Source organism: Bipolaris sorokiniana, assembly GCF_000338995.1.
Source record: "Bipolaris sorokiniana ND90Pr unplaced genomic scaffold COCSAscaffold_1, whole genome shotgun sequence".
NCBI classification, from domain to species: Eukaryota; Fungi; Ascomycota; class Dothideomycetes; order Pleosporales; family Pleosporaceae; genus Bipolaris; species Bipolaris sorokiniana.
The window spans coordinates 1,969,370-1,991,281 of NW_006911895.1; the positions used below are offsets into that span (position 1 = coordinate 1,969,370).

General features: G+C 49.4%; 12 protein-coding genes across 12 annotated transcripts; 5 read left to right on the forward strand and 7 right to left on the reverse strand.

Annotated features, from left to right (window-relative positions):
• Nucleotides 1–125: 125 nt before the first annotated feature.
• COCSADRAFT_32349 (uncharacterized protein) lies at nucleotides 126–1,459 on the forward strand. The gene is made up of 3 exons (XM_007696077.1): nucleotides 126–562; nucleotides 703–1,110; nucleotides 1,163–1,459. The coding sequence occupies exons 1-3, from the start codon at nucleotides 275–277 to the stop codon at nucleotides 1,253–1,255; spliced, it is 789 nt and encodes a 262-aa protein (XP_007694267.1). The 5' UTR covers nucleotides 126–274; the 3' UTR covers nucleotides 1,256–1,459.
• Nucleotides 1,460–1,983: 524 nt separating this feature from the next.
• COCSADRAFT_212530 (uncharacterized protein) lies at nucleotides 1,984–2,499 on the reverse strand. The gene is made up of 2 exons (XM_007696739.1): nucleotides 2,060–2,499; nucleotides 1,984–1,990 (listed from the first exon to the last, which is right to left on the reverse strand). Exon 1 carries the CDS (start codon nucleotides 2,485–2,487, stop codon nucleotides 2,209–2,211), a length of 279 nt encoding a protein of 92 aa, XP_007694929.1. The 5' UTR covers nucleotides 2,488–2,499; the 3' UTR covers nucleotides 1,984–1,990; nucleotides 2,060–2,208.
• Nucleotides 2,500–2,827: 328 nt separating this feature from the next.
• Nucleotides 2,828–4,560, forward strand: COCSADRAFT_106463 (uncharacterized protein). The gene is made up of 2 exons (XM_007696740.1): nucleotides 2,828–3,411; nucleotides 3,471–4,560. Exons 1-2 carry the CDS (start codon nucleotides 2,916–2,918, stop codon nucleotides 4,457–4,459), a joined length of 1,485 nt encoding a protein of 494 aa, XP_007694930.1. The 5' UTR covers nucleotides 2,828–2,915; the 3' UTR covers nucleotides 4,460–4,560.
• Nucleotides 4,561–5,203: 643 nt separating this feature from the next.
• On the reverse strand, nucleotides 5,204–6,438 carry COCSADRAFT_32351 (uncharacterized protein). The gene is made up of 2 exons (XM_007696078.1): nucleotides 6,287–6,438; nucleotides 5,204–6,230 (listed from the first exon to the last, which is right to left on the reverse strand). Exons 1-2 carry the CDS (start codon nucleotides 6,392–6,394, stop codon nucleotides 5,319–5,321), a joined length of 1,020 nt encoding a protein of 339 aa, XP_007694268.1. The 5' UTR covers nucleotides 6,395–6,438; the 3' UTR covers nucleotides 5,204–5,318.
• Nucleotides 6,439–7,059: 621 nt separating this feature from the next.
• On the forward strand, nucleotides 7,060–8,867 carry COCSADRAFT_177378 (uncharacterized protein). Its single transcript, XM_007696741.1, has one exon. It carries the CDS (start codon nucleotides 7,164–7,166, stop codon nucleotides 8,643–8,645), a length of 1,482 nt encoding a protein of 493 aa, XP_007694931.1. The 5' UTR covers nucleotides 7,060–7,163; the 3' UTR covers nucleotides 8,646–8,867.
• Nucleotides 8,788–11,002, reverse strand: COCSADRAFT_212544 (uncharacterized protein). The gene is made up of 5 exons (XM_007696742.1): nucleotides 10,496–11,002; nucleotides 10,288–10,446; nucleotides 9,572–10,237; nucleotides 9,224–9,523; nucleotides 8,788–9,173 (listed from the first exon to the last, which is right to left on the reverse strand). Exons 1-5 carry the CDS (start codon nucleotides 10,889–10,891, stop codon nucleotides 8,931–8,933), a joined length of 1,764 nt encoding a protein of 587 aa, XP_007694932.1. The 5' UTR covers nucleotides 10,892–11,002; the 3' UTR covers nucleotides 8,788–8,930.
• Nucleotides 11,003–11,913: 911 nt separating this feature from the next.
• On the reverse strand, nucleotides 11,914–13,812 carry COCSADRAFT_166645 (uncharacterized protein; the record flags this gene model as incomplete). The annotated part of the gene is made up of 3 exons (XM_007696743.1): nucleotides 11,914–12,863; nucleotides 12,948–13,685; nucleotides 13,779–13,812. The coding sequence occupies 3 exons, from the start codon at nucleotides 13,810–13,812 to the stop codon at nucleotides 11,914–11,916; spliced, it is 1,722 nt and encodes a 573-aa protein (XP_007694933.1).
• A 1,253-nt stretch (nucleotides 13,813–15,065) lies between these two features.
• COCSADRAFT_32356 (uncharacterized protein) lies at nucleotides 15,066–16,183 on the reverse strand. Its single transcript, XM_007696079.1, has 2 exons — nucleotides 16,137–16,183; nucleotides 15,066–16,075 (listed from the first exon to the last, which is right to left on the reverse strand). The coding sequence occupies exon 2, from the start codon at nucleotides 15,968–15,970 to the stop codon at nucleotides 15,233–15,235; it is 738 nt and encodes a 245-aa protein (XP_007694269.1). The 5' UTR covers nucleotides 15,971–16,075; nucleotides 16,137–16,183; the 3' UTR covers nucleotides 15,066–15,232.
• COCSADRAFT_32358 (uncharacterized protein) lies at nucleotides 16,180–16,726 on the reverse strand. Its single transcript, XM_007696080.1, has one exon. The coding sequence runs from the start codon at nucleotides 16,589–16,591 to the stop codon at nucleotides 16,256–16,258; it is 336 nt and encodes a 111-aa protein (XP_007694270.1). The 5' UTR covers nucleotides 16,592–16,726; the 3' UTR covers nucleotides 16,180–16,255.
• A 230-nt stretch (nucleotides 16,727–16,956) lies between these two features.
• Nucleotides 16,957–18,338, reverse strand: COCSADRAFT_131720 (uncharacterized protein). The gene is made up of 3 exons (XM_007696744.1): nucleotides 17,861–18,338; nucleotides 17,359–17,799; nucleotides 16,957–17,306 (listed from the first exon to the last, which is right to left on the reverse strand). Exons 1-3 carry the CDS (start codon nucleotides 18,156–18,158, stop codon nucleotides 17,104–17,106), a joined length of 942 nt encoding a protein of 313 aa, XP_007694934.1. The 5' UTR covers nucleotides 18,159–18,338; the 3' UTR covers nucleotides 16,957–17,103.
• A 727-nt stretch (nucleotides 18,339–19,065) lies between these two features.
• Nucleotides 19,066–20,635, forward strand: COCSADRAFT_131725 (uncharacterized protein). Its single transcript, XM_007696745.1, has 2 exons — nucleotides 19,066–19,903; nucleotides 19,954–20,635. The coding sequence occupies exons 1-2, from the start codon at nucleotides 19,468–19,470 to the stop codon at nucleotides 20,289–20,291; spliced, it is 774 nt and encodes a 257-aa protein (XP_007694935.1). The 5' UTR covers nucleotides 19,066–19,467; the 3' UTR covers nucleotides 20,292–20,635.
• Nucleotides 20,636–20,787: 152 nt separating this feature from the next.
• On the forward strand, nucleotides 20,788–21,474 carry COCSADRAFT_177383 (uncharacterized protein; the record flags this gene model as incomplete). Its single annotated transcript, XM_007696746.1, has 1 exon — nucleotides 20,788–21,474. One exon carries the CDS (start codon nucleotides 20,788–20,790, stop codon nucleotides 21,472–21,474), a length of 687 nt encoding a protein of 228 aa, XP_007694936.1.
• Between the last annotated feature and the right edge of the window lie 438 nt (nucleotides 21,475–21,912).

Here is a 21,912-nt window from a genome sequence, read left to right on the forward strand (position 1 = left end):
GGTCGACAAACCCAGACAGCACGTTGATTGGCCAAAATTATATACCGTAGGTACTGCGTCATTGTAAAGGGCACGAGACCTATTACTCGCTTCAGAAACCGGCAACAAACTGCTACATGGTATAAATTTAACAGAAGTACTACTACTCGTTTTTTCAACTACTAATTGTCTTCGTTTTTTGTGCGCATGTCTGTCGGTCCGATATTGAGGATACACGTCGTCATTGATAGTTCCACCAATACCCCACTACTGAGCCGAGGCATCGCTTTGAGCTATGACGCATTCGGCAGATATCGAGGATGGAGGCTCTTCCGGCTCGCGGACACCACTCCTTGGATGTTCCTCACACCAAAGGATCGGAGATGACATTGATTCCGACAAAAGGAGATGGTCGGTACTGCGGCTGCTCAGATTCTTTGGTGGCGGCATTTACGCCCCAGATTCGACTACGTATGATCCTATCGAGATTCTGCTGAATACTGAGGACGAGAATGAGAAGGATGATCTTACCATAAAGTGGAGAGACAACAAACTAAGCGAGCTGAACTTCGTGGGCGTTGTGGTACGTACGAGAATCGAGATTTATCGTAATGCCACGTGTTCTGTGTCATGGTGCCTTAGGCACTGAAAGCAGCGAATGGGTCGAAGTTTATTAATGGCTAGAGGGATTGTGAAGATCAATACTGAGCTGACATGTTACAGTCCGCTCTTCTCGCTGGAGTCCTCACATCCACGGGAAGTTGGCCCTCCATCTTGCCAAATGGTGAACAGTCACCATGGCCAGTGAGGACATCCTGGTACTGCGGTATCATTCTTTCGCTGTTCAGTATTCTCACAGCTGCCGACCAAACTGTTCGACTACACCGTCTTTCCTCGCACCGTGATGGACTAGCCAACATACGCAAAATTCTTCAGAAGACCAACGGCGAGAGAAGGCATTCTTCGAAAACCGGTCGTAGAGCACCTAGCCATCTGCAGATCTTTACCTGGCAGATGCCCGTTATGTTCCTCACTTCTGCCACTCTTTGCATGATCATCGGTATGTTCCTGCATGTGTGGTCCGCAACCACGCATTTAGATCATCCGTACGTCTGGGATGACAATACTAAGGTACGCTGGCTCGGTCATTTTTATGGTACATTCCACTGATACTCTCATTCAGGTTGCCGTCGCATACAGCTCTGTCGCAATATTCTCTATCATACTCTTCTTTGTCGGCCAAATTTCGCTCTTCACGCCAGGTCGAGAGTCGTAGCGAAACTTGAGGGAACTTTTTTCTCGTTATGAATGGCATATGTTCCTGGTCTCTCGCATGGGGATGTCTAAATTTTGGGGAAATCATTGAAAGCTAGCTCTATCGGCCTATGAGCTACTTTGCCATGTTAGATCAGTACTTCACTCTAGTCACCGGTTTTACCCACACGAAGAATCTATGCATCAAGATATTTTGGTTCCCTGACTCTAGTGACATTCTCTGATATCTCAATAGGTACGTGCTCAACCTTGCAACCATGATACGCTCTATTGCTGGGAACAAGCCCAGCTTTTTGTGCAACTATTCCATGCACTAACAGATACCCGATCGGTATGTCCTGCCACTATAGAGTGAAAGCTTCTTTTCAGGTAAGCATTCTCCAAGTCAAAAAGTAAGTTTTTACCGATCCCAAGGGTTCTACGCCAAAAAAAGGAGTCAGAGTTTGCAGATCTCATGCCTCACGTTATCATGATATACAATCTATACCACTGGGCCTCGATGCGATTCTTTATTAGATCAAGGTGCTTATCTAGATATCTAGCTGGCGGTATCATGGTGCTGTGGCTATGGAGTCCTCAACGGAATGTTTAAAAAAGCTACTCGATTCTCTCATACTTGTTGATTGTCATGTGCGTTTCCCGAAAAGGAATTAATAAGATCATGGAAATGAAGGGGAAATTAGGCGAGACTTCAACCCGAGAAAGGCTGTGAACGAAGATCATTGAATCTGAGCGTCTTTCAATAGTAGTGCCTGTTAAAATCACATCTGAAGTGTCGAAAGGGATTCTGGAATTTCCTACTTACTGTACTATAATATGAGCTTCTAATAAGGCTAGTGTAATCCAGAAGACTACATTCAAAGCATCAACCGTCGATACAGCTTAACAGAAAGTGGTTAACGACCTGCGCCTCCAGCACGATGCGCCCGTAATCAATGGACCCTACCGCTTACTCTAGAGATAACGCCACGGGAGAAACAATCGAAGCATTTTCCAGAAATGGATCTCACGAAGTTGGAACAACAGAGATTCAGGGGTTAAAAGAAAATACATACAAACTAGTGAACAAGAAACAATCGGAAACTGACTATGATCTGCCCCCAGCGCCCTCATCATATTTTTTTCTTGATGATCCCGACAATCGGCTCCAACAATTAGCGTGGTACCAACATGTCTCTTTTCTCGTGCCTCACGATGTCGGGCCTGATGCGGCAGTGCCGATTTCTTATGCATTCACCGCTGACTTCGCCAAATATACCCTACTTCATGGACCCTTCAACGCCCATCTCCGCATCGCTTTATTGAATCATCCCCGGCTCCCCGCGTTTGCGATGCGAAACGGTCGGTATAAGCATGTCGTGTAAACCTTACTGTCTGCTTTTACTTCCAGATTTAGATGCCCGCGCTCAGGCCAGCCAATCACAGAGGTCCATGTCAGCTGCGGCTGACCAAACAGGGCGGAAAGTGCAAGCGCCACATATTAATTCTCGTATTCGGGAACCGGCGACTAATGCGCTAAGATACCAGGAAGCTCTGTTGCTTCGGACATGTTTTTTTGTACTGTTTCCCGGACGTTGCAAGATGTTTAAGAAGAAAGACGCTCTGGCGATTGCAAGAATGTCCAACCAATTTCGCTCACTTCAATCCTTCTTAGGTTCAAGATGCGTTTCTTAGCACTCTCCTCGATCACCTGGCTTGCCAGCACAGCTGCTGCGTATTCGTATTCGTGTAACGCATGCCAAGAGCTATCATCTGCCCTTCCAAACAACACCTTTTATCCCTCAGCACAGACTTACAACGCCTCGATTCAGTCATATCCCTTTCTCCAGCTTCGCTTACATCCTTCTTGTATCGTCCGTCCTAGTACATCACAAGATGTATCCACGGCTGTCTCGATCCTAGCGCAAACCAACTGCACCAAGTTTGCCATCAAGGGTGGAGGTCACAATGCAAATGCAGGATCCAACAACATCGATGATGGTGTTACGATCGATATGCAGAGCTTGAAGAAGGTCGAGGTTGCAAAAGGTGATCAAGTAGTACAAGTCGGTGCTGGAGCGTTGTGGCAAGACGTTTATGATACCGCTGAGAAGCGCAACCTCACTGCTATGGGTGGACGTATCGGAGTTGTAGGAACTGCTGGATTTCTGACTGGTGGTAAGTAAAACTGCCTTTTCTTGGACGACCTTGGTTCAGAAGTTAACTTTGCTCTTTAGGAGGTATTTCATTTCTAAGTCCCGAACACGGGTGGGCATGTGATGCGGTGGTAAACTTCGAAGTCGCACTCGCCAACGGCAAACTCGTCAACGCAAACTCCACATCCCACTCTGATCTCTATGCTGCTCTCAAGGGTGGTCAGAACAACTTTGGTATCGTCACTCGCTTCGACCTCAAGACTTACCCTGCACGCTCAATCTGGGGTGGCAGAACTGTGTATGGGCCCAATGCTACTGCAGCTCTGCTTTCAGCGTACACAGATTTCAAGAGCGGTGAATATGATCCCTATGCAGCTGGCTGGGTCACTGTACGATACAACCACACAGCTGGTACTTTCAACCCAGTCAGCATCATGTGGCACACCAAGCCAACAGAGAAGCCGGGCGCGTTGAAAGCGATCATTGATGTACAGCCTCAGGTCATGAACGGTAGAGTCGAGGCTCCCATCAGTGAGCACACGAGGAACGCCTCGCGACAAGTTTCCGCAAACCCTCAACGAACCATCTGGGCAACCACCTCATTCAAGATTTCGCCTACTATCATGCACAGCATTCATGATATGTGGAGAAAGATTATCCCCGAGATCTCCGAGCAGTACGCTTCTGCAAAGCCCATCGCTGAGATTACTTTCCAAGCTCTTCCCGCTCCTCCACGAAACGGCACCGCGCCAAACAGTCTCGGTTTCGGGCCAGAGGAAACCCCCGAGAAGGACCTGGTATTCCTGCAAATCATCTTCACCTTTGAGAATGCTGCTGCGGCTGATGGCTTTGAAGAGGGACTGATTGACCTCGTGAAGCTGGTTGAGGATATTACCAAGAAGGAGGGCGTCTACCACCCCTATAAGTACCTGAACTTTGCCGCATCTTTCCAAGATCCTCTTGGAAGCTACGGAAAGAAGGAGTTAAGGAAGATGTACAAGGTGGCGGACAAGTATGACCCACAAGGCGTGTTCCAGACGCATGTTCCTGGTGGCTTCAAGCTCATTTGAGCAGCCTGTATTTTGGGGGCGCAGTGTAGATAAAGAGAGTGTTTTTGTCAATACCCTAACCTAATATTCAATTATCAATGTGAGAATTCGCGGAATACGCTATTATTGAATGTCGTACATAAAGCAAAAGTTTGTGAAAAGTGATGTCAATTGGATTTGTTTGCAGCCACTCCTTGAGCATGCCAGCAACAGAATCAAGAGTCATAGTCTTGCGGTTCTTAGTTTTCGCTTCACCATACAGTAATTTACTACTCTGTAATTACAAAAAGCAATGTAAATACCATAACACCAATTTTACGTAGTTATAAAGTCTTTTTTTATCAACAACTTCTCATACAACCAGCAAAGTGGCCTTCAAGCACATCACGGTACCTAACCAGACTGCAATATCGAAGCCCTCGAATATATCTCTTTTTTAGCGCATTCAAAAACGCCTCGAACTATTGTATCAAAATTCACAAACACCACGAAGTGCAGTATTCATAAGATGCACCCTGCGCTGATCGTATTGGTAATCATTGCAGCAATTGTTGAGTGTTGGATTACATTTGCACTCATATACGCAGCTTTGCAAAGATTTGATGGGCGATCATTTGGCAGGAAAGTTAGAGATGCATTGAAGTTAAGGTTACGGAAGACATAGGGAGTCGTCGAGGGTGAAGGAGTATGTGAACCACTACAGTTTTTGTAATTCGCTATGAACACCTGGACAGCTGGAACATTTAAAATTGCTTCAATGATAGATGGGTTGAAAATTTTTATCGATTTCGAACAACACGAGTGCAATGAATTCTAAATCATTAGATCACATGACTAGTCTTGAAACATCTACCATCCATCAATGTAGTCCTGTCGTACCTCAGAGATGCAACTCATTTATCATTTCCTCTCCCGATAACCCTGCAAGTAGATTCTTCACGCTCTCAGTCGCCATCTGCTCACGTGTCTCTATTGTCGCGCTCCCAATATGCGGTACAAGAACAGCTCTTGGCTGCTTCAAGATCGGATGATCAGCTGTGATATTTGGTTCGTTCTCTATGACATCCAAACCAGCACCAAAGATCTGCTCTTCATCCAGCGCCTTGACTAAAGCATCCGTGTCGATGATGGGCCCTCGAGCAATATTGACGATGACTGATAGTTTCTTCATCTTCGAGAAGAAGTCTGTACTGATTAGGTGTTTAGTCGATGGAGTCAGAGCGCATCCAACAATTACAACGTCGCTTTCTTGAGCGAGCTGATCAGCGCTTGTAGCCGGCTCAATGGGGATGTTAGAGTTCTGGAGTAGACCGAAATGGTCCTCTCTGGCGGGTTGTCCGGGCTTAGAGGTGAGATAGATGACGCGCTTGATACCAAAGGGCAAGAGTCTCTGCAGGGAAGCTTGTGCGATTCGTCCAAAGCCCAGAAATCCTACTGTCGAGCCTCGAATTTGCGGACCCGTCATGAGCAGAGGGTGCCACGGCATTTGAGGCCACTCTCCTCTGGCAACTTTCGCAATAGACTCTCCACCTCTCCTTTGCGCCATTAGAATGAGCATGACAGTGAGATCTGCAACAGCATCGGTAAGGCATGTTGGGGTGTAGCCAAGCCGTATGTTGCGCTTCTTCAGTGCATCTCGGTCAACGTGGTCGGTGCCGACGGAGAAAGAGGCAATTGCTTTCAGTTGAGGCCCGGCAGCCTCTAGAAGCTCTTCATCAACTTTGTCTGTTAACATCACCAGAATTCCAGTTGCTCCTTTGACGTTTTGCAGGAGCCAAGATCTGTCGCAGGGCTGCAGATATGCACATTAGCCGTCTGCAACCTTGCTGCCTCCGAACGTGAACTTACCTTTTCCGACTGCCATTGCACAATTTCTAGGCTCTCATTCTTCGCATCTAGTAATTTCTGAGCCTCGTCGATGAGCTGGCGCGTGACAACGACTTTGGTCTTCGCCATGTTGGGATACGTGTTTATGGTTGCACAGTTGCCGTGGTCGATCTGAAGCGGGGTAGAATTATTACTAGTAGTCCTGTCTACGCCCGCCTGATCTTCAGTGCGTTCAAGACAGTGGGTTAGCTGCGACGACAGTTGTGATAGCCTTTGCATTGACAAATATCTGTGTAACTCTTCTGGAATAATGATTCAATCTTTGCACATCACGATCGGTTGTCTTTACCCCGATCTTTCCGCCAATAAGCAGGCATGTCAGCGGTTTGAAAAGACCCACACCGGTTGCTCTTATCAGGACGTTTTTAACACCGATTCAAACATATTTCTGTTGATAGCATCATGATTGCCTCTCAGTTACTACGCTCTCGCTGAATATCGTTAACAGTGAGCTCTGTGATATATCTCTTCAATTCTGGCTTCGGTTCTTTTACTAACTGATGGCGATATCTGCTGCTAATATGGAGTAAGTGTTTAGCTATGACAAAGTTTCATACAGAATAATTCTAAGTATTCAAAAACCAATAGTAGTCTTCGTGGTGGTGGATTCGCAGGGTTACAGTGCTAGATACAGTCGACGCGTCTAACTCAAAGAAGAATGTGTAGCCGACCCATACCCAACCCCACTTTCGGACTGTACCATAACCTCTATGTCTACCTTGCTATACGTTTTTGTACTATCTACTTTGCACGCATGCAAACTTATACTGACTGAACAAATACGATACTCTATTGAAACACAAGGAAGTAATCGCATCATCAACGACCCGAAACAGCCATGGAGGAACGAGCCAGTATTCCTGTCTTGCCACCAATCGCAAGCCCACTACCTTCATACTGGCAAGTTCCACGATCGCCTCTTGCCAATGTCATCGAATCCGAGACCGATAAGCCCACCAAACCTTACGATTACGCGATCATTGGTTCTGGTATCTCGGGTACCATGATCGCTCACAACCTTATCGAAAAGAGACCAAATGCACGTATAGTGATGTTGGAAGCACGTGAAACCTGTTCGGGTGCGACAGGTCGTAATGGCGGGCATACGAAAGCAGCAAGTTATCGGACTTATATGCAACACGCTAAGACCCTTGGCAAACAAGAGGCGCTCAAGATTGCAAGACTAGAGTACGCAAACATTATCGAAACGCATCAACTAGCCGAAACATTGGGCATCGACTGCGAAAACAAGCTTTGCAACACTGTCGACCTTATCTACGATAAATCTGCTTTTGAGGCGGGGAAAACAGCTATCCAAGCATTGCGTGATGACACCGAGGAACATGAGACGGAAGTCGGTAAAGCTGCATGGTACCGAATTTATGAAGACACAGCACAAGTACAAGAACAATTCTTTGTTGCACCAGAGTTCTCTAATTCTACACTGAAAGAGTCAGAAAAGCTGGAAGGAGCTTTCGAATACGTCGCAGGTCGCGTGCACGCATACCGCTTCACTACGAGCGTATTGTCAAGATGCGTCAAGAAAGGCCTGCAATTATGCACCAACACAACTGTCGATAGCATACAACCATCCAAGCAAACCGGCAACGACAACATCGCCCGATGGGACATCATAACCAAACACACCACCATCTCAGCAGCCCACGTCATCGTCGCATCAAACGGTTACACCCCCTACATCCTCAAAGAACTCCAAGGCGCCATAGTTCCCATGCGCGGACAAATCACCGTACAGCGCCCAGGCAGCGCCACCAAACTCCCCACTCCCCTCCCAACAACCTACTCCTTCATCGGCCGCGACGGCTACGAATACATGATTCCGCGCCCGCTCCCCTCGGGCAGCCAGCACATCGTCATCGGAGGCGGTCTCGCGCGCCTCCCGGACGGCGGCGCATCCGAATTCGGAATCGTAGACGACGCCTCGCTGAACCCAGCTATCTCTGCGTACCTCCGTGAAACCCTAACGGGGTACCACGGTAAGGAGAACTGGGGCGAGACGGCGGATGCAGAGGCAGGGAAGCGTGTGGAGAGCGAGTGGACGGGGATTATGGGGGCGACGGCGGATGGACAGCCGTTCGTAGGTGAGGCTCCTGGGAAAAAGGGAGTGTGGGTTTCGGCTGGGTTTAATGGGCATGGGATGGTGCTTTGCTTGAAGTCGGCGGAGGCGTTGGTGGATATGATTGAGGGGGGTGGAGTGGAGGGGGTACCGGGGTGGTTTCCGGAGAGTTTTTTGATATCGAAGGAGAGGGTGGAGAGGTGTAGGTTTAGAGGGAGGACAGATTTGATTGGTGAGGAGTGAGTTGGAGCTAGAGGAGAGTTAGTATTCCGTTTCAGGAATGTATTCATCTCTGTCTTTTTAGGGCCTCTGCTGGTATCGTTTCGTTACTTCGATAATCCCAGGGGTGCAGAAGCTACATCACCGGCCGTAGGATAGTTTGCGATGAATCTGGCATAGATACGATCCGCAGAGGTATTCTCTAACACAACGTACGTCTACAGCCATTTTATTGAAATCTAAAGTACTGGAGTATCAGGAATGACTTCTCGAATCGGAACTCGGTGCTGTAAAGGGCGTCGTATTCGTCTAGAACATCTGCCTGTTCCTCATCTCTACTGGCAAGAAGCACATTAGTAGCGCGGAAAGCCAGATACCACCAGCACCTAGCCAAAGAATACCAGCGCTCTTTTCTGCAAGGAATTGAGCTCCAGCATACGGTGCGACGATTCCAGCTATGCGACCCAAACATGATAGGATACCGCTAACACTTCCTCGGTACGTAGTATCGAAGAGTTCTGGGGCAGAAGCATATAAAACAGCGTTGAAATACTGCAACTCAATCAGTAATTGAGTCAATGTATAGATTCTTCGGTACTTACCGTTTGCATGATGTACTCGAGAGCATTGAGGCCAACATATGCTGCTGTCGAAGATACCTGGGTATACATGGCCATGGAAATTCCCTGGCAGAGAGCAGAAAAGACAAGCGACCATTTACGGCCTAGCAATGGCATCTGAACGGAAAACAGCGCGAGGACTGCACCAATGATACCAGGGAAATAGATGATCATATACTGTTCATAAGTATCGCTTACGCTTGATCTGCCGTCTGAGACATTGTTGTTGTAGAGGATGATTGGGAGGAAAGCTCCTGCAAGGTTGAATGACCAGTAGTCTCCCTGAAATGGACTTAGTAAGATGGCGCGAGGTTAGATCATCCAACTTACCATGTAGGTGAGTGCCAGCAAAATGAAGATGTAAGCAGATAGCTTGTTATCGAAGATGCCCTTGAGACGCTTCAATTCCTTGCCAAAGCCTTGAATAACCTTCTTCGTTGTCGCTTTGGTGCCTGCAGGGGCCTCTGCTCTAGCATGTGCGCCAGATGTTGCATTAGTAGCTGCGTCATCAATAGCAGCAAACATGTCCACTGTCAACGTTGGCGGTGGCTGCTTGTTGAACTTGGCGATTTTGTGGAGAACCTCAACGGCTTCAGCCTCTTTGCCCCTAGCAAGCAAAAACTTGGGCGATTCATGAAAACGGAAGACGAAGAAACGAAGGATGAATACCGCCAATGTCATACAGCCGAGAACAATGATGTTGTAGCGCCAACCCATGTTGTCGTCCACTGTACAACAAGCTTCGCCGTCACCAGCGCGCACGCAAGAAGGCAGGTTAGGGTCGCAGCGCCACTTTGCTGTCGTACCATAGGCAATGACGGATGCAATGGCGACTCCAATAGGTTGCCACATGGATAGAAGCGCAACAAGAAAGCGGCGGTTGTGTGGCAGAAATTCAAGAGCAATTGTGGCGTCGATGGGAATGTTGCCTCCTAAACCTAGCGATGCGAGGAAGTAGATAGCACATATCGCACTATAGTTGAACTTGGGAGCAGCCTGGTTGAATATTAGGGAATGGAAGTTGATTTCGAGATCAGGAAGCGTACCAACAAGAGTCCAAAGATTGAGGTGATCAGGCAAGTCAAGTTAAAAGCCCATTTGCGACCAATGACATCTACGGCGAGGCCGAAGAAGAGTGCACCGACAGCCAAGCCTGCGTTTGCAATAGAAAATATGTTTCCTTGCTGCGCAGCAGGGACATCCATCTATGATTTACGTCAGGCGTATATCATTGAGTGCTTTTCAGATACTCACTTCTTGGTAAATGGAAGTGACGATCAAACCAACACCTTGAGCCCAAGCAAGATCAAGGAAGTAACCGAAACCGCAGAGAAACCAGATGCATATCTGGTATCTACCCATCCCAAACTTGTCTATTTCAACATTGATGAGTGCTGCTTTCTTTTCGAATACGTTGAGCGGGTTCGCAGCAGTGCCCTTGAGAATCGCAGCAAAGGATAGGTCTGTTTGATCGACACGCTCGACGTCATTGTAAATGGGAATTTCAACCTGGGGGTGGGATTTGGTCGCAACAATTTCCTCATCTTCGCTGGAATTTCCAGTCTTGCGCTCGGGAATCGACGTGTCGACCGGGAATTTATCGTCACCAGCGACGTGATCTAGTTTATTCTCGGGATGGTTGGCGTCCATGTTGGGTGTAGATATCAGAACCGGCTTTCAGAAGCTGGTCCTCAGGGACTTGCGTGTGGGATGGGCGAGGTCAAGTCGCCGCGTGAGTATGACAAGTTACAAGCTGGTACTGTGGGACAATGTGTTATATGAGTGGGGAAGTGCGTCCCTTCCGCGCCACGCTCGAGTTACTGGTGAAAACGGGTCTAAGCGGTGGATACTAGGATCCTGTTGATTGATGCAACTACCGTCCGTCCAACAGCATCAGGCTCCGAGGCGGTAGACATTTAGCGACAGAGAGCTTATTGGTTGCCATGTTATCATCCTGGCATACTGTATGACATCGTTGAGAAGCGGCACTAGGCCTTGTCCGTACGTTGGAGCTCGTCTCTCGGTCTGTCCGTGTCGCAGAAATCTCTGCCATGGCTAAAAAATGCCCTAGAGCTGTGTCATGGCAGATTTCTTGACCAAGCTAATATTTCCATGATAGCGTGATGGCGGAACGGGCGTAGTAGCGAACAATTGGAGCGCCCAGGCTAGCCGTCTCCGCTCAAGGCTGAGGGTTACGCAGTGCATGCCGTGAACCCGTCATTTCAGGGCACGCTTCTTCTCGCCTCCTCTCCACTACACATTGTTGCCATGGGGTATATTGGCTAGCTTTTGCATCGCGAGTCAATTGCCATGCCGATACCGAGATCTTGCCCCCAGCCCCCCACCTTGACAAGATTCACCGTTCATGAACATGCATGACCATACCGCTTCTAGTATAGCGGCAAGTCATGTACGTCATTCTGGGCTATTTGATTCCCTCTTCTCAATTCTACTGTACAATTGCCACCCTCTACCACGATGAACTTGTACTTTTTCTTTGACACGTCTGAGAGTTTCAGCCGCTTCTGCACGAGCAGCCCGTGTTGCTTCTCTTGCTTTTTTCCTTACTCTAAGATCACAATGGTCACATGCTGTCACCTAATACAACAGAAGAAACATTAAGCATGTCTTAACTCGAGTGTCAACCATCTCCTTTGGGACTTTCTCTCAAACTACTTGTCCAATCCGTACTCCTTGATCAACCTTTCGCTGGCAATCTGCCCAACCAGATATGCAGTCGCCTGCGTATGGTTATTTGTCGTAACTGGCGCAACACTCATATCCACCACTCTCAGACCTTCTACACCCCGTACTTTGAAATTTTTGTCTACTACCGCTTCTTTATCGTCATTTTTTCCCATCTTGCACGTACCAGCAGCATGCCACACCGTATTAGCGTTCTCTTTCGCGAACGCATCAATGGATTCATCCGACATTGACTCTGGCGCAAGGATTTTGCGTACAATGTACGGTGCAAGGGCGGTTGAGGTGGTAAGTTTATTCCATGTGTTTCGGACTGCTTCGCGGAACACACGGGCATCGTATGGGTGAGTAAGGTAGTTGAGCTTGATGGCAGGCTTATCGGCTGCATCTTTGGATCGCAAAGTCACACTCCCTCTCGACAGCGGATTCATGAGGAATGCAATGAAGCTCATATATGTGTTGCCTTCTGTGAGCTTCGTTCCAGGAGGCCACAGAGCCGAGTTTGCTATCAGCTCGTACGTCGGGACTTCGTCTTTTGAGAGAAATTCCTGGAAATCCTTGGGCAGTGCTTTGTACTCTTCAAACGTTTCTAGTTCTGGTAGTTTGAGAAACCCGCCCCATAGAGCTGAGTTGTGGATCGCCAAGGCGCCGGAATGATCCTTTTCCCAGGCCTTTTCTGCTTCGGCAACGATTTCGGGATTGCTCTCAAAGGCATACTTGTCGTTGACGCTTCCATTGACTTCGACACTTATAAAGGTCAACACATGATCATGGAGATTTTTGCCTACACCGGGCAAGTCCACTTTGACGTCGATTCCGAGGGCTTCGAGTTCGGACTTGGGCCCGATACCGTTGAGAAGGAGCAGCCGAGGTGAATCGATTGCCCCGGCACAAACGATGACTTCGTTTTTGGCGGTTGCTACTGTATATTAGCATCTTGCTGTTCTGATCTCATATCCAATTCCACATTTAGTCGAAGTCCGAAGAAGGGACCAAAACATACCTTCTCGTCCGTCTTCCGTCACAACCCCAACGACCTTCTTCCCTTCCCACAGCAATTTCGTCACCTTTGCGTCCGTCCAAATCTCAAGATTTTTTGGCGGATCAGTCAAATGGGCAGTCGCACTCGTACACCTCCCTTGCTTAGCATACGTGGCTGGGAAAATACTGATGCCTACTGGATCTCCAGAGTTTGGGTCCAAATTCAACTTCTCCCCCGCCTGCATCAGCGCCTCCATCTGTGGCTGGACAGCCGTCTCCAGAATGGGCGGCAGCCCAACATTTAACTTGCCCTTGGTCCCATGCTGGCCAGTTGAAGGGTCAGCAAGATGACGATACGTCTTTGAACCCGAGGAATCGAAATTCTCAATCTTCTCAAATGCTCTCTTTACGTTATCCCACTTGAAAGTGCCTTCTCCATCTTCTCCGTCATCATTGACAAGCTGATCCCACCGCTCATAATCCCTCTTACTACCATATAGGTATACTGCGAAATTCACCATACTGCACCCACCCAACCCCTTTCCGCGCGTATACGCAACTTGTCGTCCACCCAGCGCTTCCTCTGGCTCGGTAATATAGCCATGGTCCAGGTCTGGGCGCAGTGCTGGCGCATGGTAGCGGTGATACGGAGCGCGCAGGTAAGGGCCGTTAGGTGCAGTGCCAGCTTCAAGAAGCAGGACGCGGGGTGCAGCGTGTGTGTGAGCGAGGCGGTCGACCAACAGGGGTCCAGCGGTACCGGCTTTGACAGAAAATATGCATCAGTAAAGAAAAATGAAGCGAAAGAGAAGAAGGTTGTCCATATGGGAGAAAAGCTCAAGACAGAAAAACATACCGCCAACAATGATGAAATCGTATGACGAAGCCATTATACAACTAAATAATAGTACTTCTAACCTCGGCTCAAAGTTTGTTGTTAACTAAACTCTGGACTCCGTACTCCCCAGCCGCGGACCTCGAAATTTATACCATTTTCCCACATCTCATATCCGCCGTGTTACCCCGGCCTCTCCCTTAACCCAAGAAATCCACTTTACCCAAACTCGATCTTACGCCATCTCCATCAGGCATGTGAGCATTGTACTGCTCACGCCCAGCATCACACGCCAGCAAAGACAACGCAAAGCATGGTCATCTCTTCACTACACGTTTTTCTTCTCTAACACACCTGTCTATACCATATTCCCCTACGTAACTCTCCCCACCCATACACACATGTCAAAAGGAAAAGGTCTCGGTTATGAAGACAGGTGAGGCACCTACACTAAATCAACACGCCCATCGCACCCGCCCGCCGCAAAAAGAACCTTACATACCCTCCTACCCGCATCAGTCCATCTCCGCATTAGCGTCATCTAGTTCCATAAAACACTTGCTGATATCCTGTTGAGTAAGCCAAAACAATTGGCCGGGGAGACAGGGACAAGCGGTTACACTACATGCGTCAGTAAGCGGCGCTAGTGAGTTGTTACTTTGGCTTTTCCGTCGGGCGGTAACCGATTTATGGGGAGAAAGAAAGAGAGACAGAGAGAGGGGAGGTGAGGGGGGGGATTCGGTGATGAGATTCGGGGGGTGGGAATCGGAAGGGGGACGATGGATAAGAGGGGGTTCGGGTATTGGTGCGGGTACGGGTACCGGAGATGCTGTGTGTCGGATGGAGAGGAGGGGGAGAGTGGGGGGTGGGGTAACAGTGGATACGAGGGTATGCGGGATGTGGTTTTCAGGGTCTATTCTATCCTCTATGTCGTGCTGTATGAATCTTGTTGTGCACAGATATTCTATATCCCCGTTCTCATATCGCTTTTATTCCCTGTTCTATGCATGCATTCCTTACTCGCATGCTGTGGGGAGAAAGCTCTCTCTTTCCTCGTGCGCAATAGCTCCTATGCAAATCTCAAGACCATCCTCGCATCTAGTACTTAACAGCTACCCAGTTAGCTTCAGAGCGCTGCAAGGCTATTTGTCACCCGCATGCTAACCATTGCGGCTCCTGGTTCATCGGCACATGGCCCTGATAAGCGATACCTATCAAACGAGCCCAACCATTGCTTCTTCACTAGTCCGGTCGCAGTAGTATAAAAGCCTACCCACAACTCATGCATATCCTCCATAGAAACTGCAACATCCCCTTCTACCTCTTTCGATAAAAGGTAAAGATTGACCTCGAATCACGCATGGTACCTCGCGCACCTTGATCCCCACATGTGCCGCCCGCGGCGGCGGCGTTCGCATCGCACCGCTAGCCACGTGCGATTAATCTATTGGACGCAAAAATAACACATTTTTCCATCAACTTGGTGTCTTGACTTTCTCGGGTATCTGAGGCGGAACCGATGGTTCCTCGGTGGAATCCCTTGCGACTTCGTTCTGCGTAATCATGGTGGACATTAAACTCGCGGGTATGCTGTTGCGCAGCCAGTCTGGTTTCCTAAATACCTTTTTGCCTACAGGAGTTGCGTGGGCGTTTTCTGCCGGCACGCCTTGGGCTGGAGAACTTTGCTCTGCGTCCCAGACGCCGACTCTGCCTCTCTCGGAGCCTCCGCTAGGATGGCGACCGCCGTTGGTAGCTAAGCTGCGGTGGTGGAGGGGAGAAAAGTGAGGGAATTTTCGCGCTATGAGGGCGCGGAGATCGGGGAGCGAGGCTGCGATTATGGCGAAGGAGATTTGAATGGAGATGAGAATGTTGACTGCGGAGCCAAAGTACTGCATGTTGCTTTCTCGGCGCTTGATGAAGGGGATCTGGAGGAGGGCGACTACGCAGACGGTGAAGCCGAGGCCGAATATCACGACGAGACCGAGGCGCTGGCGGAGTCTCAGCTTGGAGAGCTGCCAGACATATACGATTGGGAGGGCGAATATCATGCTGTCCATGATGCTGTCGCCGATGGCTGCGGAGTAGCTATATACGGCGGAACTGAAACATTGCGATCCGGTGAATTCGAGCCAGTCTTCGGTCCACAGCTTGCCGATATTTTCGCAGTATACTATGAGTACGGTAAGGACCTCGACGAAGAGCGCAAGAGCCATAGCAAGAAGAATGTAACAGCATTTTCGGAGCGATGCCATCCCGGGTGGGAAGATGCGCAGATAGTATGCAAGGACTGAAAATCGAGTAAAGGTAACAGCAAAGAGGTAAGCGATACGTCTTTCGAAGATGTGCTGTTGAGTATTAGCGTGGTAATTTGAGATGTAGTACGGGCCATACCTGGTAGTATGGTACTTCTGATGTTCGATCAGGGCTATCAGTACAATCAGCATGACTTGCCATGCCATTAGCTGGTATGGACGGACCCTTTTCTATCATAGCCCCAGTTATCCTCTGCACTCATGCACGATATAACGGTGCGTGCAAAAGCCGCTCCCTGGTTTGATGTTAGCAACAGCCATATGGTAATGTGATTTGGCTTCTTTGGCACAATTCGAACATACCGTGCCTAACAGTATCAAAATGTCATCTGCGGCAAGTTTTTTCTTGATAGCTAATCTTGAATAGACTCTAAGAAGCACAGTACTGATTGCTAATACCATCAAAGGCACTTCGACAGACAGCGCTGTTTTGAAGCCATTTGTTGCATCTCCAGCTTCCACATTGACAATTGGCTGTGTGATAGTTGGGCGAAATTCCGTCCCCTCCGATGCAATCGACATGTTGTAAATGTGTGGGGTATTGGAGTAGTAAAACAAATGTTAGATTAGTCGGCGGAGCCTAGCACTAGGTGCAGAGGAGAGGGGCGTCACATTGAGAGTAAGGCTAATCGTGAAGAGAAAGAAGACACCTCGCCCGAGCATGCTGATGCTAATGCTGATTATGATGCCCTTCCAGCACCGCCAAGGCAGTGACTGCTCTGTATCCGCTGACACGCCTCTGGCGGCTTACTGAGCGACGAGCGTAAGCCACTCCACCAATAATAACTCAGCGTCGTTCCTGTGCCAATACCAAGCATTGGCAAAGGTGCTGACATACTTCTTCGATCGACTAGTAAGGCGGGAATAATTGAAGTGATATCATGAAGTGCAGTCTGAAAATATGATGTATTTGAAACGGGACTGAAGGTCTTTTTTTATCAAGAGATGAAATCGGCATGTTGCATGTCCTGTGCTGACCTTGAAAATCACGCTGCGAAATCCTCGAATCGGAACTGGTTGTTATATGCTTTAGCCTAAAAGATTCCTTCAACCTTATCGGATTGGTCAAAATCATATACATTTCCGTACGATCTGTTCAAGTAATTCTTGAGCAGCTGCTCGCTGGGAATGTATTGCGCAGCGATATCCAGACCTGTCTTCTCAGGCAAGAGTCGTTCGGTAAGCTCTTCGGCAAACTCGACTTGCATGGTGTTGCGGTACCATGGCGCGAAATGTACTAGTGTAAATAGTGAGACTGGCAACCTGTTGCATATAAGCAGGAAACTTACTCATAGCGAGCATTACTCTGGGATCGGTAGTAAGATTGGGCTTTCCTCCGTGCCAGAGTCTCAAGTCACGTATGATGATGCTTCCTTTCTTGACGATTGGTTGCGAGGGTGGCCTAACCTCCCTACGAGCGTCAAGCAGATGTTTCTTGATTCTTCCGCTAGCGCGGTCACCGTGTTCGCCTTCTTGATCGGCAATGGTGGTATCATTGTGCGTACCGAGCCAAACTTCAGTAGAACCATTCTCAGGAGTCATGGTGACTAAGGGAACATTGATGACAAGAGCAAATGGGATAGAAGGGTGGTCGAAATCCGCGTCATTGTGAGTCGGCTGGGACGCGGGTGGGGATGTTTCGGTAGGGGGCAGGGCTGTATTGCCGGACATGAATCGCAGAGAAGGTCTGGGTCCGAGTTTGGTTGATGTCACCTGGGTGACAATTGGATCTAGGAGATGACATGAGTGCATGGTCTTGCAGCCGCACAGCTGGACAAGAGGAAATCCTACTGATGTATATTTCGTTGCTGAACCACCCTTCCGTCATGGGCGGGTCCTGCTGGATATTGCCCTTGTTGTAATTAAAGGGACTATCCTTCCGCGCCTGCAGCTCATATGCATCTTGGACCATTTTCTCATTCAAGCGGTCCAAGACGGCATGGTTGACTATATCCTCCAAGACGACAAGACCGTCACGTGCAAGAGCCCGAATTGCGATTTCGAGATTGCGTTGGCCGAGTGCGCCATTCTTGATCTCGGATGCTGAGGGGACAATGGAGATGGGAGTCGAGGAAAGAGTTGGGGCCATGCTTGGGGATGAAGGAGTGGGAATAGATAGCTTGTACAAGTTTGTGAATGGCCAGTTTCAATAGCAAGTTGCGAATTTATATAGAGTCGAACTGATTCGGAATACCGTCGTGATGCTCATGGGATGGCGGAATGCACGTAATGGAACTAGACGGACGCTAGTCTAGTTGTAGCACAGCAACCGGTTTTATGGATACCAAGTGCGGGGTGCTTCCAGCTCGAGTGTCGGAAGAGCAAGACTGGGGCAGCAGACAACGGACGCGTTCCCGACAGTTGAGTGTGTAGTTTAGAACAAGGGGCTCCATCAAGTAGAAGATCCGGTGTGCTGTCAAGTTCTCACAGACATGTGCGGCGCGATAGCAGTTTCGGCGGGAAAGGGCCATGGCAACTGACGGCATTGGTTGCATTTGCTCTGCCCTGCTCTGCCCTGCTCTACTCTGGTCTTTGCATTTGCAAGCCAAACGCGCTGTCACGGGCTGCCAGGATAGCCGGATCCATAGCCACGGCTAGTCAGGGACAGGAGGGTTGAGGCTTAGGCTGTTGGTGCAAAAGCGGGAAAAGCGCAGTGGGTGATCGACTTCGTACTGCGGACCGAGGTAGCGTGGGTTGCGTTTGCCAGATTCCCGTCGCATGGCCTGGTGCTGATAGCGTAACGAAGATGCGTATTACATACAGCAAGCCTTGCGCTCGAGACTCGGCGTCTTACGGTGCTTACGTCAGGGGCTTTGGTGTTTCCTAGGGTCTCAAGCAAGGACGACAGAGGTTGCGCACACGTTGGGGACGCAGACAGGAGCGTCGTTGTCGCACAACATAGTGTTGGTTGGGCAGGCAAGTGGCGCGATGGCAGGACAGGAAAGGATCGATGAGGCCAGGGCCACCTCATCTCGTCTCCGCATTTGTTCCAAACACAGCGCCAAACAGCTGCCATCGCGCTCTCGCAACTACACACGCTTAGATACGGCCGTGGCCCACAGCGCATTCAACGTGTGCTTCTTTTTTTTCACACACACACACACACACAATTGTACCCCGATTTGATACTTCTGCCTATTGTTGTCGTTGTTAGCACAGCGTGCATCTGGCCCCTCCCCATTGGCTATTGCGGCGCCCAGCACCACCACCTCAGGCATCACACATCCATCCTGACAATCATATCACGCCCACACTGGCCCACCTGCCAGACCCGACACAACACCAGGCCATTGGGATTCGATAGTCTCTGCATCGCATAGCAATCGCACCACTTCACCCATCCCACGGCGCACAACAAACACCACGCGACCCAGACGAGTAACGTCATCTACGCCACCATGCCGTCACAGCGTCGCATGAGGCTGTCTGTCATCCTCATCATCGTCACAATCACCGTGCTCTTCTACATGTCAAGAGGAGCCCGCCAGACAACATCGTCCGACTTCTTCACAAAGACCCAGCAGGCGTTGCAGGAGAAGGAGTATGCAGAAGCCGTAAAGCAGCGCGATGCAGAGAGTGTTGGCTCGCGCCTCAAGGCCGCCGAGGACCAGGCCAAGAAGCACGCCGACGACAAGTACGCCAAAGTCAAGGCCGGCGTTGAAGGCCCAGACAAGAAGGGTGTAGCAGGCCGCGTCAAGATGGATGGCGACAGAGTACCGGGTGTTGCCCAACAAGGCGGTAGGCCTCGCGACCAGGCAGCCATGATGGAGCACGAGACCCCCGAGGATCACGAAGTCGAGATGGAGCTCAATGCGATTCTGAAAAAGAGTCCGAGTATGTTCAAGATACGCCAACCCTTGTGCGCAGTTACTAACCTCTTGCAGTGATCATCTTTTCAAAATCCTACTGCCCCCATTCGAAGAAGGCAAAGCACATTCTGCTTGAAAAATACAACATTGTTCCTAGGCCCTACGTTGTCGAGTTGGACCTCAACCCCATGGGCGAGAAACTACAAGCGTTCTTACACAAATCCACTGGCCGCAGAACAGTCCCCAACGTACTGCTCATGGGCAAGAGTATTGGAGGTGGCGACGAAATGCAGGAGCTTGACGAGACTGATGCCCTTGTAACAAAGGTCCGGGAGATGGGCGGCAGTCGTGTCACCGAGGTCGAGCATCGTGACGCCCGTCCACAGGCAAAGCGCCAACGGAGGTCAGCGTAAAACCCTGTTGTGCTTGCTCCGTAATCTGTTTTGTCATATATCTATCAACTGTATGTTTTGGTAGAGTCTTCCAGTGTCGGGGTGCTGCATGATGCACATCAGGATGGGCGTGAAATGTTTTGTATACCCCGATGCATCTCGATTGGCGCGATGCCTATGGGCCCACTTGTGGTCTGTCTGGTGTGGCGGATATACCCTCTATAGTTTCATTTGATCTTGTGTTCCTTCATTCTTCACTGTTTTCAACTGGCTTCAAATACTGCTCTCACTTACCTCAGTGATTGCCATAACTGACAGTCACTCATCTTTGAGGAAAGCGCGCTCTCACTTCACCCCACTTTCACTTACCCAACGCCGAAGCAGCGACAATTAAGATGCCGTCTCGCTCTCACATCTTGACTACCCACTGTTATACCAACTCGCGTTAACACCGGCAGTTTTCGATCGGGCACTTGCCATAGCAGCTCACTAACGATCCCCCAAGCCCTTCACCAACATGTGTCTCTACTGGAAGAAGATGCATACGTGCGGCCACCCTTCAGATCGTCCTTATATCGAGATGTGCCGTCCAGGACTCCTCTCCAACAACGTCTGTCTTGACATCAAGGAAGATGAGCAGTATCGTCCGTCGCACTTCCCATGCTACCTCTGCATCAAAGCCGAAGCACGTGCCGAAATCGAGGCTCAAGTCCGTTCTGATCAAGAAGCCATCGCTAAGGCCCGCCAGGCTCGCGAGAATGCGGTCAAGGAGAAGGTAGCTGCGGAAATTAGAGCAAAAGAGGAGCGTGTTCGACGCGAGGCTCGCGAGAAGGCAGCTAGAGAACGAGAGGCAGAACAGCGAGCGAAGCAAGAAAAAGAAGAAGACGAAATCAGAGCTAAGAAAGAAGGCGGTCCGTGGATTGAGACTTTGGGAGGCAAAAAGTTCAAGGCCAAAAAGAACGCTGGCAGTAGTGGTACCACGAGCAGTCCTACGAAACTCTTGAACTCATTGTCAGTAGCAAAGATGGCTACTGGGCCCAAGAATACAAAGGAAAATAGCACTGGCAATGGCGACGGTGGGGAGATGACGGGTTCCAAGACAGTTGGGGTTGACATGGGCGGTAGGGCGGGGGTTTGGGGCCCTAAGAAGATCTTGACGAGGCAAGAGAACGATGTCGGCACCGGCTTCGGGGTGAAGAAGTAAGGCGCTTCTTCGAGACCTCAAAACCGCGCTTTGCAAAATCAAAGCAAGTCCATTGGAAACTCTTCTCCAAGCACGCTCTGGGGTGGAGGCAGTGGACTAGTTAGATCATGGTGTCGGTGGCTTGCTGGTGTCCGGGTTCAGAATACATGGTCAATGGGGAAAGCAGCTGCATGTATACATACTGACTGTATGTATTTGCATATGGAAAATCGACGTTAGTAACCCGAAAACCTGGTCCATGGTCGAATTAAGTGGGTTGTAATACACACAGCATGATGCCTGAGATGGCGAGATGACAGTTGTGACAGGGGAACAGGGCTAAAAGACAGGCTCTTGAATCGTGACGTGCAAATCGGCGGATGATGCGGAAGAGCGCGACATGATAGGCAAAGACGATTGGCGACTAGTAAGGCAAACGGCTGCAAACCACTGCAAACC

Coding starts and splice junctions, on each gene's coding strand:
- COCSADRAFT_131725 (XM_007696745.1), top strand. CDS start 19,468: ATGCCGTCACAGCGTCGCATGAGGCTGTCTGTCATCCTCATCATCGTC. Junction 19,904..19,953: donor GATTCTGAAAAAGAGTCCGA/GTATGTTCAAGA, acceptor AACCTCTTGCAG/TGATCATCTTTTCAAAATCC.
- COCSADRAFT_131720 (XM_007696744.1), bottom strand. CDS start 18,158: ATGGCCCCAACTCTTTCCTCGACTCCCATCTCCATTGTCCCCTCAGCA. Junction 17,800..17,860: donor CAGCAACGAAATATACATCA/GTAGGATTTCCT, acceptor GTCATCTCCTAG/ATCCAATTGTCACCCAGGTG. Junction 17,307..17,358: donor CAGAGTAATGCTCGCTATGA/GTAAGTTTCCTG, acceptor TATTTACACTAG/TACATTTCGCGCCATGGTAC.
- COCSADRAFT_212530 (XM_007696739.1), bottom strand. CDS start 2,487: ATGCATAAGAAATCGGCACTGCCGCATCAGGCCCGACATCGTGAGGCA.
- COCSADRAFT_32349 (XM_007696077.1), top strand. CDS start 275: ATGACGCATTCGGCAGATATCGAGGATGGAGGCTCTTCCGGCTCGCGG. Junction 563..702: donor TGAACTTCGTGGGCGTTGTG/GTACGTACGAGA, acceptor GACATGTTACAG/TCCGCTCTTCTCGCTGGAGT. Junction 1,111..1,162: donor TCTGGGATGACAATACTAAG/GTACGCTGGCTC, acceptor ACTCTCATTCAG/GTTGCCGTCGCATACAGCTC.
- COCSADRAFT_177378 (XM_007696741.1), top strand. CDS start 7,164: ATGGAGGAACGAGCCAGTATTCCTGTCTTGCCACCAATCGCAAGCCCA.
- COCSADRAFT_32356 (XM_007696079.1), bottom strand. CDS start 15,970: ATGGCTCTTGCGCTCTTCGTCGAGGTCCTTACCGTACTCATAGTATAC.
- COCSADRAFT_106463 (XM_007696740.1), top strand. CDS start 2,916: ATGCGTTTCTTAGCACTCTCCTCGATCACCTGGCTTGCCAGCACAGCT. Junction 3,412..3,470: donor TGCTGGATTTCTGACTGGTG/GTAAGTAAAACT, acceptor TTTGCTCTTTAG/GAGGTATTTCATTTCTAAGT.
- COCSADRAFT_32358 (XM_007696080.1), bottom strand. CDS start 16,591: ATGTCGATTGCATCGGAGGGGACGGAATTTCGCCCAACTATCACACAG.
- COCSADRAFT_212544 (XM_007696742.1), bottom strand. CDS start 10,891: ATGGACGCCAACCATCCCGAGAATAAACTAGATCACGTCGCTGGTGAC. Junction 10,447..10,495: donor TCACTTCCATTTACCAAGAA/GTGAGTATCTGA, acceptor CGTAAATCATAG/ATGGATGTCCCTGCTGCGCA. Junction 9,174..9,223: donor TCGAGTACATCATGCAAACG/GTAAGTACCGAA, acceptor ATTGAGTTGCAG/TATTTCAACGCTGTTTTATA.
- COCSADRAFT_32351 (XM_007696078.1), bottom strand. CDS start 6,394: ATGGCGAAGACCAAAGTCGTTGTCACGCGCCAGCTCATCGACGAGGCT. Junction 6,231..6,286: donor TGCAATGGCAGTCGGAAAAG/GTAAGTTCACGT, acceptor GCATATCTGCAG/CCCTGCGACAGATCTTGGCT.